Source organism: Ambystoma mexicanum, chromosome 7p, assembly GCF_040938575.1.
Source record: "Ambystoma mexicanum isolate Mex_15411 chromosome 7p, UKY_AmexF1_1, whole genome shotgun sequence".
NCBI classification, from domain to species: Eukaryota; Metazoa; Chordata; class Amphibia; order Caudata; family Ambystomatidae; genus Ambystoma; species Ambystoma mexicanum.
The window spans coordinates 533,723,859-533,739,226 of record NC_090939.1 but is presented as its reverse complement, the minus strand read 5'-3'; the positions used below and the strand labels follow the sequence as shown (position 1 = coordinate 533,739,226).

Below are 15,368 nucleotides of genomic sequence, written 5' to 3'. Positions count from 1 at the left end.
GCTATTTGTTGCCAGTTTAGTGTGGTCTACACCCTGATACACCTGCATAAGTACATTTTCTTCAGGTATCTTTAGAGTATTCTACAAACTTCTTAAATCAGAAAAAGAAATGTGTTGAGTGTAATGAGTGTACTGTCATTGACATGATCTGCTGAATTTTCCCTTTTCCAGCTTCACATGGCCTGTGCAAGTGGTTACACGGATGTTGCTACCCTGCTTTTGGATAATTCTGCTGATCCCGATGTTGCTGACAACCACTACTGGACCCCTCTCCATCTATCAGCAAAATATGGGAAGGTAGGACCGGATAATTTTGTGTTTCAAATTCGTGCTTATATCAGATAAAGATAATGGGGGTCATTATGACTTTGGTAGTAGCCGTGCAGGCAAATACCGGAATCATGAATTTTCCGGCGCCCAGGAATGGGCAATTACCGGGGCATTGCTGCCCCGGCGTACCCGATAATTCCCCATTCCTGGTTGGCAGAAAATATTAGTCCCCATTCCCATTGAGTTCCATTGGACTCAATGGGAATGGGGAGGTAGGATGCACCGGCGCCATTCATGAATGCCAGTCCGGAAACAACGTTACCGGCAAGCCTACCGGTACCATTGTTCCCGGACCGGCAAACTTATAATGAGGCCCAAAGTCTGGATTTATTATGACTAATGTCAACATGTATCAAAATACACTGGGAAGAGAGATGTTATTTTGAAGATGTCGTTGTTAATCTATCCATTACAGGTTAGTCATATGATTTACATGACCACAACACAGTTGTTTTAATTTAATTAATTAGACCCTGGTTAAGTCTCTCGTAACCAGGACTAATGTCTGGCAGAGGGACTCCCAGGACCCCCTTGTTAATTTGCATATTTAAGTAACTTTGTGTCTCACCCTAAGTTACTAGGGAATCCAGACGTGGACCCCTTGCTCACTATTATTAGAGAGGCACAGCTCCACCCTACTGATGAGGTCCAACCAGACCGAAACATGTGTCTGGGTTTGCTGTTGGTATTCTTATTCAGAGGAGAATTGCCTAGCATTTCGGTGCTGGACTGCCCCAGGGCAGGACAAAGACTGATATGTTTGGGATGTTTCTTCTCTGTGAAAGATAGTGAGCTAAAGACTCTGGTTAAGTGTCTCGTAACCAGGACTAATGTCTGGCAGAGGGACTCCGAGGACCCCCCTTGTTAATTTGCATATTTAAGTAAATTTGGATCTCATCCTAAATTACTAGGGGAATTCAGACGTGGACCCCTTGCTCACTATTCTTAGAGGCACAGCTCCACCCTACTGATGAGGTCAAACCAGACCGAAACACGTGTCTGGGGTTGCTGTTGGTACTCTTATTCAGAGGAGAATTCCCTAGCATTTCTGTGCTGGACTGCCCCAGGGCAGAACAAAGACTGATATGTTTGGGATATTTCTTCTCTGTGAAAGATAGTGAGCTAAAGACTCTGGTTAAGTCTCTCGTAACCAGGACTAATGTCTGGCAGAGGGACTCCCAGGACCCCCTTGTTAATTTTAATTTTAAACAAGACAATATTCCAATTAGTTAAGGTGTAGAGCGGAAACATAGTCATGAAAAGTGATGTTCACTTGGAGTTGTATTTAGAGTGTTGTGGGAGGAGGCGATTCTTGCTTCAAGAGAAAATAGAACTTTGACTATCATCGTTGGCAGAGGCAACATCTCTGGGCAGTTCTGTGACACCTCTCTCCCACTACCTTTGGGAATAGCACTTGATTTAGATGTGACTCATGGAAGCACTTCACCCAGGAGGATTTCTTCCACTTTGCAGGCAACATTAGGTAGATTCCCTGATTTGTGTGCCTGCCACCCACCAGGCGGAGTGGATGCCTTTCTAAAAGAAGCAGTACTTATTCCAGATACTCAAAAAAAATGGAGACAAATATGTCATAATCGCAGCAGAAAAAAGTACGTTTAGTGCACTGTTACATATTTCACAGTGGTACATGTATTCGATCATCTTTAAATATGCTCATTGTAAAATATTTTCGTAAAGAATTGCAACATTAAGGTGAACATGTAACTGTGATTCCAGGAATAACAACTGTAAGCAGAAGGTGTGATGTATACATCTGTCTCCTTTGTGCATTTGCACAATTTGGATTGGTGAGTGCTCACATGTGATATGCCCACCTGTAGTATCTTGATTAACCTTCTCAAAATCAAATAGGAAATCCTGTAAACAGTCGAGCCTCACAGAGCAATCATAGCTGCTTCTGTTCCACAACCACATCGATTGCCACTCCCTTGCACTGTGGAGTGTTACATACAAGCACATACATGGTACAGTGAGATCATCACTCTGATCCGTTACATTCTGAATGCACATCTCTTGTCTTGGTTTTCCTTTTCATATTTCTATTGTGTGGGTTTATTCTTTTGCCTTCAGAGTCATGCTTTCTTTATTTACTCGGATTGTTTACTATTTGTTTTGGGGGGAGGTGTGGCGTGTAAGATAGCCTTGCAAGGCATGACACGTGAGATGAACTCTTAATCTTTACTAATCTAGTTGGGAGAATAAGGGAGATAACAAAAAAAATGTGTTGAGATCACTGCATGTTTGTACATGTACTCCCAATAAGTACCGTACTGTACAATACTATAATAAAAGTCAGGCATGCTCTTTGCATTTGCACAAGATCGTATAGACTAATCATGATTCAAACAATACTAAAGGCAATTGGTCACAAAATACATTTTTATTAAATCAAGTCACAACTACATGATTCATTTTAGAGAAGTACAACAATGTATTTGATCTCTACATACTTTGTCTTTCAACAAATGTGCAATTTTGGTATTTTGATTGAGTATAAGCACTGTGTGATCCCCATTTCTGCACCCGCATTGACAGGTCCTGCTTCACAGTCGCACCCATGGCCGAAATGCACAAAGTGCTGTGAGCCTGCTGTGCAGATCAGATGTTCCAGAGCAGCGAACGTGCAGCTTGCTATTTAAATTAGTTTTCATGTGTTTTCTTTGTGGGTCACTAAATATGTGCAGTATTCAAGAATTACAAACACATGGCCATACATACTAACATCACAACAAACCACACAACAATACGAATCTCAAGATAACAATGTTAACTAAAACACAGTTTTCCAATAGCAGGCATTCAATAATTTCCTGAATGTCAAGCAATCGGAAATCACATGCAAATTAGAAGGAAGAGAGTTCCAGCATGAGGTGGCAGCACCAGGAAAGGATCACTTAATAGAAGAAGAATTAAAAAATCTAGGCACCTCCACATGGACAATCTCCGAACTTCAAAGGCCTCTAGACCCCCCATAAATGCTCTGTTTATTCATCAAATAACTGTGGATCTGGGAATGAACAGCTTTATGATAGAGGCAAGCTAATTTAAAACAAACCCTTGCTTCCAAGAGGCACAGATGAAGTATTTTTTTAATGCTGAAGAGATTAAATCAAATCCCCAGTCACCTAAAAATCAACTGAAGAATAGCATCCAGAGGCACGGAAACTGCTCTCCTGAACATCCATGAAGAATTGCTCTCAAATGTTGACTCTAGCTCTCCTGCTTTTCTCTTTCTCCTTGACCCCTCTTCTGCCTTTGACACGGTCAACCATTCTATCCTCATAAAGCGGCTCCAAGAAACACTTGGTATCTCAGACCGGGCACTGGTTGACCTCCTTCCTTACTAACTGCTACTCACAGGTGCTCCTTCTCCTACACCACCACTCTCTTTATGTGTTCCCCAGGGCTCTATCCTCTCGCCTTGACTCTTCAATATCTACCTAGCACCTCTTGCCCACACGATCCTTGCCTTCTATCCTCATTTCCAGTGTTAATCAGACGACATGCAACACTTCCTCAAACTCCCTTCTTCCTCCTCCTTTTCCTCCTCTATCATCCCTGACTGCCTATCAGTCTTGGTGCAGATCAATGTTCTCTTAATGCCAGTAAGACCAATAATCTACCTATCAGGACACCTGTTCCCAGTTTCCCTCCTGCACTCTGGCCACCCTCTGTGGGCACACTTCCCTCTCCTTCCACCAAGGCCAGAAACCTCAGGGTCATCTACGACGCCTCTCTCTCCTTTACTCCTCACATCTTGAACCTTGCCAAGAAGGCCCACTTTCGACTTCACCTCCTTAAAGGCATTCTCCCTTTCCTCACCTACCCCCAGAATCTTAATGTCTCTAGAGCTCTGGTACTCTCCAGGCTAGATTACTGTAACAGTCTCTTCCTCAACCTGCCTCTTTGTTCGCTTTGTCCACTTCAACTAATCCAGAATAGGGCTGCAAGACTTATCCTTGGTCTAAGCCATGTGACCGGGTCCCTCCAGCTCTGAAATCTCTCCACTGGCTCCCGGTTGTTGAAAGGATCAAATTCAAAACCCTCTGCATCATCCACACGGCGGTCTGCGGCCTGGGTCCATTTGACCTGCAACTCTCTCTTACTAAATATTCTCCTTCCAGATGCCTTCGATCCACTGGCTCCAACTCTCTGCTGATCAACCACTTCTCAAGGTAGAGAGCCAGTGGGGGAGATTTCTCTCATCAGCTGGCTCCCTCCTATGGAACAGACTCCCTCTTTCTCTCTGTCTTGAACTGGACCACCTCAAGTTCTGCAAACAACTCAAGACCTCTCTCTTCTCCACGTCCTTCCTTCTCCCCCTCCTGTTCTAACCATCCTCTTTGGCACTGAGATTGGTGGCCTGGCCCCTCAAAAGTCAAATAGGGTCATGGCCTCCTGCCCAATCACCCCAACACCCCCTGGACTGCCCACAGGGCCCACAGCTGCCTGTCACATTGTATTTGCCTCACCCCACACTTACCTGTTGGGCGGTAGACCTCCCTTTTCCCCTGGGATGTCCCCACCCATGCACTTAACTGTTGCCTCCCAAACAGGCACCCCTGGCACTTCCCCCTGCCCGCTAGGGGACCCTAATAGGACTTACTCTCACCCCAACCCTCTTTTTCTTTTTACTGCACTTGCACGCTACGAAAGTCACGAGGCCTAGTACGACTGCTGTTTCTTTCTATTTATTCATTGTTATTTTCTCCCTTGTTCCCTTCCCGTGTGCCTTGTGGCACTTTGAAACACTGTCTGCAGGGGCGTTGCTAGGGGGGGCTAAGGGGGCTATAGCCCCTGATCTTTTGGTTGTAGCCCCGGATAGAATCTCAGGAGCGACAGCCAAAAGACTAGCTAGCCCCCAGTCCCAACAGTTCTGACATCAGCTTAGCCCCGGGTCTTTTCCAGACCTAGCAACTCCCCTGACTGTCTGTCTTGTTGTATAAGCACCATATAAATGTCCAATAAATAAAATAAATGAACGACTTCTCTCAAATGAGCAAGCAAAGTCCGTGGCAGTCCTGCCAAAATGGAATCCCCACAATCAATTTAAGACGAAACTAAAGATTACATGATAAAATGAAAATTGGCATTGGACAACAAAGGTTTTACAGCTTTCAAAGAAAACATGTGATAATTATCTGCTTTCACAAAAGTATTAACATGAAGCTCAAAAGACAGATATTTAGCAGAAGAAGCAAACTGAGATAGCGCACCTGGAATAGTGACATCAGTATGCCAGGATAAAATAGATGTTTGAAGATTAGGAAAAGAAAATAACATACATTCTGCCTTGCATGCATTTAGTTTAAAACAAAAATGAGTTACACTTCAGGCTTCAATTGCCAGAATGCAATTATGAGGATGATAGATATTGCCCATGCAAGAAATCGAAATATCATCTGGATACTGATAGATGGGGTGCAAAAGTCAGTAAACCAATTTCCTATACAGGTAAGAGATGTGACTGGGTGAAAACCTGAAAACAAATGTGGGTCTAAATTATGCTTTTACATCAAAGGAGACACATGGCCTGTGTTTAGAGCGTTACGGAAGTCACCTTTACTAAGTGTAAGATTTGCAAGTTGGAGAAAAGCGCTCAAACCTCTATTTTAACGTATACTCTGTTGTACATAAAGACCTAGAAATAATTGATATTGGATTTGCTTTTCTTTGGGGTAGAAATTAAAAAATATAATCACATTTCTCAGCTGAGTGGTTTCTATTTCTCTCTATAGTACTTGGCAGTTTGTCATTGAACATTATACTCAACAGCGTTAGCAATGATATACGATTGTGAAATAATTTCATTTTTCTTTTGTTTGGGTAATTAGGCTGCACTTTACAATTTCAATTGGAATGTGAACATACAATCATGGTGAACAAATGGCAAGACAACACGTATGGGATTATGGTGTAGTGCTCATGCTGAAATATATATATGTATGCATGGGATTTATGAAGAATAAAACCTAGCTGGAAAGCAACAGAGCATGGTACATAGAGGACACAATCAATGGGTTCATGAAAGGGTGCTGGGTAGAAGTTGCTCTGGGATGGCTAGCTGCAGTGGAGGGATTTCATAGGGCGAGAATTAGTGTTCAGTTGTGGAATCAGTGATTGGTGAGAGGTTCGTTGAAGGGTACGGTTTTCGGGAGTTTCTTGAAGTGTAGGAAGGAGGGGGACAGACATATCTACATTGTTAACTTCTTGCAGAGACACGTTGCATAGCAGCAAATGGCTGCTTCCTGCTTTTGTTCCCATTTTGTAGTTCTTTCTTCCCTGCCTGGCAATGTTGTGGCTTTTCATGGCCTCTCTGAATGTGAAGTTGCATAGCCAGGTAGAGTTGTGTTTTGGTTGTGACTGCTTTGTAGATGATGCAAGTGCCTTAAACATGATTTGTGCTTAAAGGTGTAGCCATTGCAACTCCTTTAGTATGAGGGAGACATATTCTTAGTACTGTAATGAGACAAGCTGCAGTGCACTAAACAGCTTTCAGTCGAGCCAATGTGGCAGCTCGGACTCCTGCGAGTAGAGCATGGCCACCATTCACGAGGCCAAGGCTTGGACAAAAGTTCTAAAACCCGGGGCAGGGAAGAAGGGCTGATTTTGTAAAGGAGTATAAGCTGGTACCATGCTGCTGGGCTCTTCTTGGTAATACCTTTTTGAATGAGAGGTATGAGCCGACAGTAAAGGCAAGGGATTTTGCACTGGGTGTAACTTGATGCTGTAATCTCTCATGATATATGTCATTAAGACAATTCTGGATTTGAGAATGCTTGCTGGGGTTTTCTACGGCAACCAATTCAGTCTTTCTCAGGTTTTGCTTCAGGTAGGTGCATGGAATCCAGGTATAGTTGAGGGACATTGTGATTGAATTAATACATGTTTTGATGCAATTTATCTTTAGTTAAAACTCTGTGTCCTCTGTGTGTTGGTGTATCTTCATGTCAGTATTGGTGTGGAGTTCTACCCAGATTCCATGTACAGTCTGAAGATGACAGGGACAGGATGGAGACTGGTGGAACTCTGCAAGTTAGTGGGCAGTGCAGATATATGTTGGGCACATCTCAATGTGGTGGGCTCTCGTTCCATCAAAGCCCATCTGTGTGGCATAGATGTGGAGGAAAGCCTGATAGTCAACTATTTTGAAGGCAGTGAAAGGTTGAATAGAAATGTTAGCATGGGTCATCTTTGTCTAAGATGTGTACAACGATTATCAGCGACAGGTCTGTGGTTCTATTTCTTTATCTTATTTGAGTTACCATATGTGTAACTTGAAGCTACTTTCCCTCCAACCATTCTATCTAGTCCCTCGTGTGGTGTCTGACCCTAGATTGTGCTAGTGTGCCGCTTATCTAGGGTTAGGGCATAGATAAGAAGAGGCATGCCCTAAATCCTTCAGGCAATGAACTGTTTCATCAGATTTCTGTCACATAAAAACACAACTGTCTGTGGGCCATACAAAAATGAACAGAGTCTGCTAAAGGCTGTACAGGTGAAATACTTTTCTTTATCTTTTTTCCCTGAATTGACCTATCAAGAATTACAATTAAAAAGCTTTAAGAGTTTAGGAACCCTGTTTCGAAATTTCACACCAGCGCAATCTAGAGTCAGACACCACACGAGGGACTAGAAAGAATGTTTGGAGGTTAAGTAGCTTAAAGTTAAACATATGGTAACTCAAATAAGATAAAGAAATAGAACCACAGACCTGTCATTATATGTATGAGAAGGTTTGGGTATCCCGCCAGGTACAAGACCCACCAATAGTCCCCTAATGTGTTTTCTTTCAATGATTATCAGCAACTTTGATAAAGGCAGTCTCTGTGCTGCTTCATCATTGAAAAAGGATTGAACGTCCTGTAAAAGATGATGTTAAGTGATCATTTTGGGCAACTTGGTGGCCACTATCTTCTCAATCATTTTGCCTAGGAGGGTAAGATGTGTGATTGAGGGATATTGGGCCAGAATTCCCGTTGGAGTACAGGTTTCTTCATCAGGGTGAGGATCTGTGCCCTTTTCTGTGCATCTGGGAATGTGCCTTTTTGATATATATGATAGAGGGTATGTAGTTGCATTAGTGGTAATGCAATTTTGCACACATGCAACATACCATAATCCCAGTTAACCCATGTGTTTATTCAAGAAAATAAACTGCCTATAATATGTGTTTCAAAGTCAAAATAGATTTATTGTGATGTGTATTTAGTGCATATTTCAGAAATGTTCATAAACTCACAATTACATAAAACACGTAAGATCTGATTCAGAAGAGTCTGCACTGAAACATACACAGAGATGTTCATGAACATCTATGATTCACAACCTCTACTGCAGACATGATTCAGTGCCTAAAATATAGCAAATCTGGATATGAAGTAGAATCTATGTGATACGGCATGCACATGCTATTCACATAGATTGGCCCCAGGGATCATAGAGATGCTACACGCATCTCATTGTGTGCCGCAGGTATTGGATTGGTGAATTAGCTATTACATAACAAGTGTATACATTATAGTTAGTTAAACACATTGAGAATAAACTTATTTTAAAAAACAAAACGTGTTATTCCGACAAAATGTATATATGCATATATTACCATGCATGCATGTACTGCCTCAAAATACCAGCAACATTATTCATAATTCTGCAATTTTTCCTGCCCCCTCCCATATAGCGAGAAAATCTTTAACTTGAATCCGTCGTTAGACAACTCAATATGTCTTTTTGATTGTCAGGAAAGACTAAGAGCCCGATTTACAAAACTGTTTTAGATGGAACTTTCTCCTGTTACATTCTTTTTGTAAATTTGGCCCTGAGACTGACTGAATGTTTAATGGTTAGACATTAATATGTATTTCTCTTCTAATTTATTGCCAGAAGCATACATCTGTCCATAGTCATGCACACATTTTCATGCACAGAATGTAGGAGAACAAGGAAAGCATGTATGTTTCCCACAAACCTTCATTACTGATATACATTTCATTTTCACATCATTTTTTAGTGGGGAGAAAAATAGAACATGCATAGAGGCTTCTAGTTACACCTGACCACACTTCCAAATGCCTTACACTACTCTTTGCATTGCCCACCACGCCTTATTAGTTGCCAATGGCTAAATCATTTAGTCTGTCTCCTTTATCAACAAACTGATTTTTCAAATCGTTGTTGGTTATCAATCTACACATATGTTCAGGATGAAATTAAATGTCTAGGCATAATTTTACTAAAATATGGAGATCATTTTTTTATGAGAATGTTAATGAAAGTTATTTGGGGAACTATATTTAAATCCTATTAAGTTATGTATATGAAGACATGGATAATTGTTCAAGGCAATCGATTAGTGTTGCACATAAACAGTGTATTTGAACAAAGAGCAATTGATTTGTTTTTCTCAGTTCAAAGTTGGAATATCCTTTACATTGATCAGACGCCATGCATTCTTTAGGACTCCATGGGGGATTTTGCTTCTATTATCAGCTGTTCCGGAAATAAAGACCTTTTTTGCTGGTAGGGGTCAGATTTACCTTCATCTTTTAGCTGGTGGTAAATCCTTAACCCCTACCAGCAAAGTTGTAGTTGGCTGGTCTGGTAAAAGTGCCAGAAAACATTTTCACAAGCACTTTTACTGTGTCCCGGCCAGCTCGGAATGAGGCCCTTTATCTTAGCTTAGCTTTAGGTACATGATATGATCACGTATTTTGGATGAGTTTGTGATTTTTCTCATCCAAACCATTTTGTAAGGAGTACTAGCAAAGTAATTGCATAACATTAAATACTGGTTATTCATTCCTTTTATGTTTAGGTTTATTAGATGAATCTTTATACCACCAGAGAACTGTAAAGGGCATGGATATTTTTAGCAGATTGGTTTTTATAGTTGTTGATTGTTACTTATTTCGTCTTTGGTCGCCACAGCAGGTGAACATTGCAATGTATGAGCCTAAGCTATTGGGGGGTTACGCAACAAGAACATTAGATTCTTGCACACACATCAATATTATAGTTCATTAGTTACATTGCAGCAATACTTCAGGTTGTCTTTGCCACGTGCATTGCTGTTCATGCAGTCAGTATACCAATCAATCTATTGTGATTTAGAATATGACTGTTCTGCACAAAATTATAAGACTGTCCAGATCGTATTCAGCCCCTCCCAATCTTCTCTGCAGAAGAGAAGACAAAACACATGTTAAACCACATACAATAACATTGTCTGTGAACAGAAATCTACAAAGCTTAAGGTGGGCATTATAGCACTGCACATTTTGCAGAATATAGCAACACCATAACCTGTATTAGTCTATCTATTATTCTGTATAAAGCTTTATCGATGTATGCCCCCCCCTTTCTAACCGGTGACCGTTAACCCTTACCACCTTCCGTGTAATGAGGCCCCATGTTTGCATTTGTCCTACGCCCCGCGCTTTGACAGCTTTTGGATTCGGCAGATGCACATTAGGGTAACGAGCTGCTGGGCAGTCATTTGTTCCACAGTGACTCTGTAGGGATCCTTCGGTCCACACCTCTACATATTTATTTTCCTTTTTCTCTTTCTTTTCAGTAAACTTGAGCTCGCCTCGAGTTCATGCGTCAATACATTGGCAATAGGAACTGGCAACACAGATAGGTTGTTGTACTATGGCACTATTGGCAACAAGATGAAAATGTTTCCCCTATGTTTTTCCGTTGTTGCATGCCATCATTCAATCTATTATTTTGGGTTTAAAGATATGCTTATGCGTAGCTATATGACGAAATGACTCATCAGTGAGTATTCAGTTCAGCATGAACGACAATTATTTGTTTTTTTGAAATATTTATCTTTTTGGGATATATTTTTCATTTAGAAACTGTTTGTCTGTTATTTACCTCATTGTTATATTGTCTTGTCATATTCATTGTTTTTTATGACCATTTCCTTTGTTCTGGTTTGTTCACATTTGTCACATTTTATGTAGCACTAAGCTAATGCACGTAGCATTTTTTTTTTAATCTACATTACCTGTCTGGCACTCTGCATGTTTCCTTCTGGCATTCAATACTAATGTTATGATTTGATCATCTGTCTTTAATCGATATTGGGTGTACAAATTAGGCTTTGAATAATACAGGCAATTTTGCCATCACCGCTCGGTAGCAGTACCTTTCATTTTGTTGATTGCATATTGTACATGGTCAGAAGTATACCAGAAACAGAAGGGGTGGTTGTTACCCATTGAGGCAATGATTGTGAAAAATATGTGATCTGTTATGTTAGCAGCATGGATTTCAGGAGGGTTGTAGGCTATTGATTTAGGTTACGGGTCGTTGACTAAAGGTATGAGCTTGGTGCCGGTGGGAGAGTTGCAAATGCAATATTTTTCCTTAGAAAGCATTTGGATTTATTTGCATTTCTGTTAACTGATATTTCAATACCTTAATATTGGAAAGATAATACAATTGTGCAATGTATCGCTCACATGTTGTTCAGCGCTCCTGTTGAAGTGTTTAGATTAGAGTGGAGCATTTTATTAATAGTCAACATTCATATTATGCAGTGTAAAAACGAAACATTTTTGCCACATGAAGACATTACAGGAGATGATTTTGACAAGTAAATACCAATGCAATGTCTGACTTTGAATCCTTATCCAGCCACCCCCACCCCCTTTATATGTTCAATGTTCATCATCAGCAAGAATACTTCTATAATAACAAAAAGAAATAACCTCAACACCTCCTTAGGTTTACACTCATAAATCAGGCTATCATCCCCATTTATTGAAGAAGGGCAGCCAGGCTCCTTCTATGTCCATTCTAGACTCATCCTGTAGATGCGTTAGATACTCCATTTCATAGATAGCTCTCACCTTTTCGAGCCACTCCCTCTTTGTGGGGGCCTTGTTTCACTTCCACAACTGCGCTACGCAACTCCTGGCTGCAACCAAGAGGACTCGCACCTTATGACACAGGTCCCTCTCATCGTCCCCCTCATCAGCTTCCCTTAAAAGCACTATTAACGGCGAGGGCAATCTTTTTATCCTTCTATATCTTTAATCCATGAGTGGACTTCCCCCAAATCTCTGTATATGTGTGCGGCCACTCCACGCGTACGAGTTGTCCCCTCCCTTATGTTCACATTTCCAGCATCGGGAGTCCACCACCAAATACATCCTTGCTAACTTGGCAGGTGGGTACTGCTACCTGTGAGAGCCTGCATACTCTACTGCAATGACATTGGAGGGTGGGACCCCCTCCTAAAAAGTATTGTCCATAACGTGTCTATTAACTCCATACGCTTGAACCTTTGCCCATTTCTCCCTAGCAGATATCTGTCCTATGGGCTAAACTAGTAGCAGCTACCATTCTATCATTGCTACCAAGCCTTTGGTATTAGTATTTAGGAGCCACATGGTCTCTAAGAACGTTAATTCCCTATGGAGATTGTTCCCTCACCTCGGGTCAACAAGTGCCCTTTTCAACTGTAGGAATCAAAAGACTGTAATCCAGCCTACTTGCAGGAAGCCCCCAAACTTGTCAGGGATTTAATACTTTCCCTCAAGCCATAGTTGTCCCGTTCTTCTAAGACCCGCCTCATACCATGACTGTAACTGGAGAGCTTCCTCTATAAGAGTCCTTAATGGGGCAGCCCATATGCAGTATACGGTTGAAGACCAGGTCATCATCCCCCTTGTGATATTCCCTTCTTTCCATATGTTCCAATATACCTTCAGAATTGGGCACTCTAATACCGTTGGGGGCTCTCTCTCTAAGGTACCCACATCCATTCTGACAACGTGACTGGGTTCAGCACTGTGTTGTCCACATCCACCCACTGTTTCAAAGTTTTACGATTGAGATGGTCTGCCATTATCTCCAGCTGCACAGCCTAATAATATAATGTAAGATCAGGGAAGTCAATGACTCCCTCCCTTTGAGGCCAAATGATGGTCTTACAAGCTATACTGGACTTAGTCCCAGCCATAAAAATTTCAGGAAGGCCTTTTTGAATATGGCTAGGAACGGGGACAGAACCATCACCAACAGCATTTGAAATCAAAAGCGGAACTTCGGGAGTACCATAATTTTTATCTAATTCAGCCTCACCATCCAGGAAAGATTTACACTCTCCCACCTGTCTATATCTTACTGTATTCTGTCCCATAAAGGGGGAAATTAATCTGGAACAGAGTATTCAGATCATGCGGAATCTTAACACCCCCCAGTATTTAAAAACTTCTGGCTGAATCTGGAATGCAAGCTTCTCAACATTCCTATCCACCTGCCCCATGTGCCCCACTGGGAAATCTTACTTTTCAAGGTTTATTTTTAAAGCTGACATCATTCCATAGCCAGGGAGTCCCAGGAGCAGGTGCAGGATGGTCTACCTGGTGACAGCATATAGAGCAATGTGTCATCCACAAAAAGACTCCATTTATATTCTGCCTTTCTGACTTTCACTCCCCATAGTCTGGGATCTCTTCTCACCTCTATTGCCCATGGTTCCATGAGCAGCACAAAAAACAGGGGCGAGAGGGGGCACCCCTGTCTTGTGCCTCTCCCCGGCAGGACCCTATACAACTCCTCTCTTTCTCTTCCAGCTCGGCCGATGGCTCTGATTACAGGGCCTGATCCACCCCATTTGCACTCTGAAACAATGTGTATGGGTGTGATATGAATAAAATATCATATCATATCATGTGCGCCTCTTTCCCATCTCCATAGCAGAGAGGAATCCCCTCGAGAACGCACAATTGGCACGATCAAATGCCTTTTTGGCATCTAGAGACAATACAAGTGCCTCTTCCTTTCTGACCATTGGCGGTGTGAGTATGTGTAAGGTTATTCTTAAGTTGGTAGAGCCTGCCTATTGTGAATACATCTGGTCTGATCCAGAGGGACAACCAGAAGGTGATTAAGCTCCAACCTGGATGCTAAGACCCTTGCAAATATGTTGTCTTCCACATTGAGTAGCAAGCTTGGCCTGAAGGCCCCACACTGCAAGTGATCCTTTCCATGTTTTGTTATGACTGCAATAAGTGCCGCTTGGAATGTAGGAGGTGTTTCTCCCACCCCACTAGTCACATTTAATACTTTAGCCAATGGTCAGACCAGGATACCTTGAAATTGCTTGTAAAAACCTGCAGTTAACCCCTTCTCCCCCCGGTCTTTCCCTGTGTCTAGTTGTCCTATTGCCATATCTCTCTCCTGAACAGCCAATCTGGGAAGCCATAACTCATTCAAATATACCTTAATTTCGGATCCCTCCACTTTGCTCCGCTCCACATACAGTTTCTCATAATAATCTGCAAAACAGCCCAGAATCCCTATCCAAAAGCCAGTTATATTCCCCTTGGTGTCCCTTATTTGATCTACTCTCCTTTCCACCCTTTTCTCGCGTACCTTATTGGACAGAAGTGTACCCAATAAATAGCCATTTCATAGTACTTCTGTTTTGTTTACCTCATTTTCTTTAGTACCTCTCCTATGAGGCGAGAATACAGCTTCTGCTTTATATGCTTCATGTCATATACATGAAGCATATATTGCCCACCGCATTGCTGTTCTCTGCCCCAACTTCCAGTGCTATGCGGATGACACCCAGCTCATTTACAGGCTACCCTCAGCCTCCTCTTCTCCGTCTCTCATCTCAGACTGTCTGTCCACCATCCAGGAGTGGTGTGCCGCCAATGATCTCTGCCTTAATGCCAGTAAGACCGAGATTCTCCTCATCAGCACACCCACTCCCTCCTTTCCTGTCACTCTCTGGCCAGCCTCTCTGGGCCCTCTCCCTGCTCCCACCTGTGAGGCTAAAAACCTCAGGGTCATCTTCGATTCCACACTCTCCTTCTCTCCTCACATCTCTGACATCTCTAAGAAGTCACACTACCAGCTGCACCTCCTCAGAGGTATTCGTCCTTTCCTCTCCTTCCGCCAGAAGCTCACTGTCTCCAGAACTCTGGTTCTCTCTAGGCTGGACTATTGCGACAGCCTCTTTCTAAATCTGCCTGCTTCTACTCTGG

General features: G+C 42.2%; 1 protein-coding gene across 3 annotated transcripts in view; it reads left to right on the top strand.

Moving 5' to 3' along the window:
• Positions 1-15,368, top strand: part of MYO16 (myosin XVI) — a 3,167,675-nt gene that overhangs the window by 894,005 nt on the left and 2,258,302 nt on the right. For all 3 annotated transcript variants that reach the window (XM_069636567.1, XM_069636564.1, XM_069636566.1), the window contains exon 7: positions 172-297. In XM_069636567.1, coding sequence (XP_069492668.1) covers positions 172-297 — 126 coding nt within the window. The remainder of the gene's footprint in view (positions 1-171; positions 298-15,368) is intronic.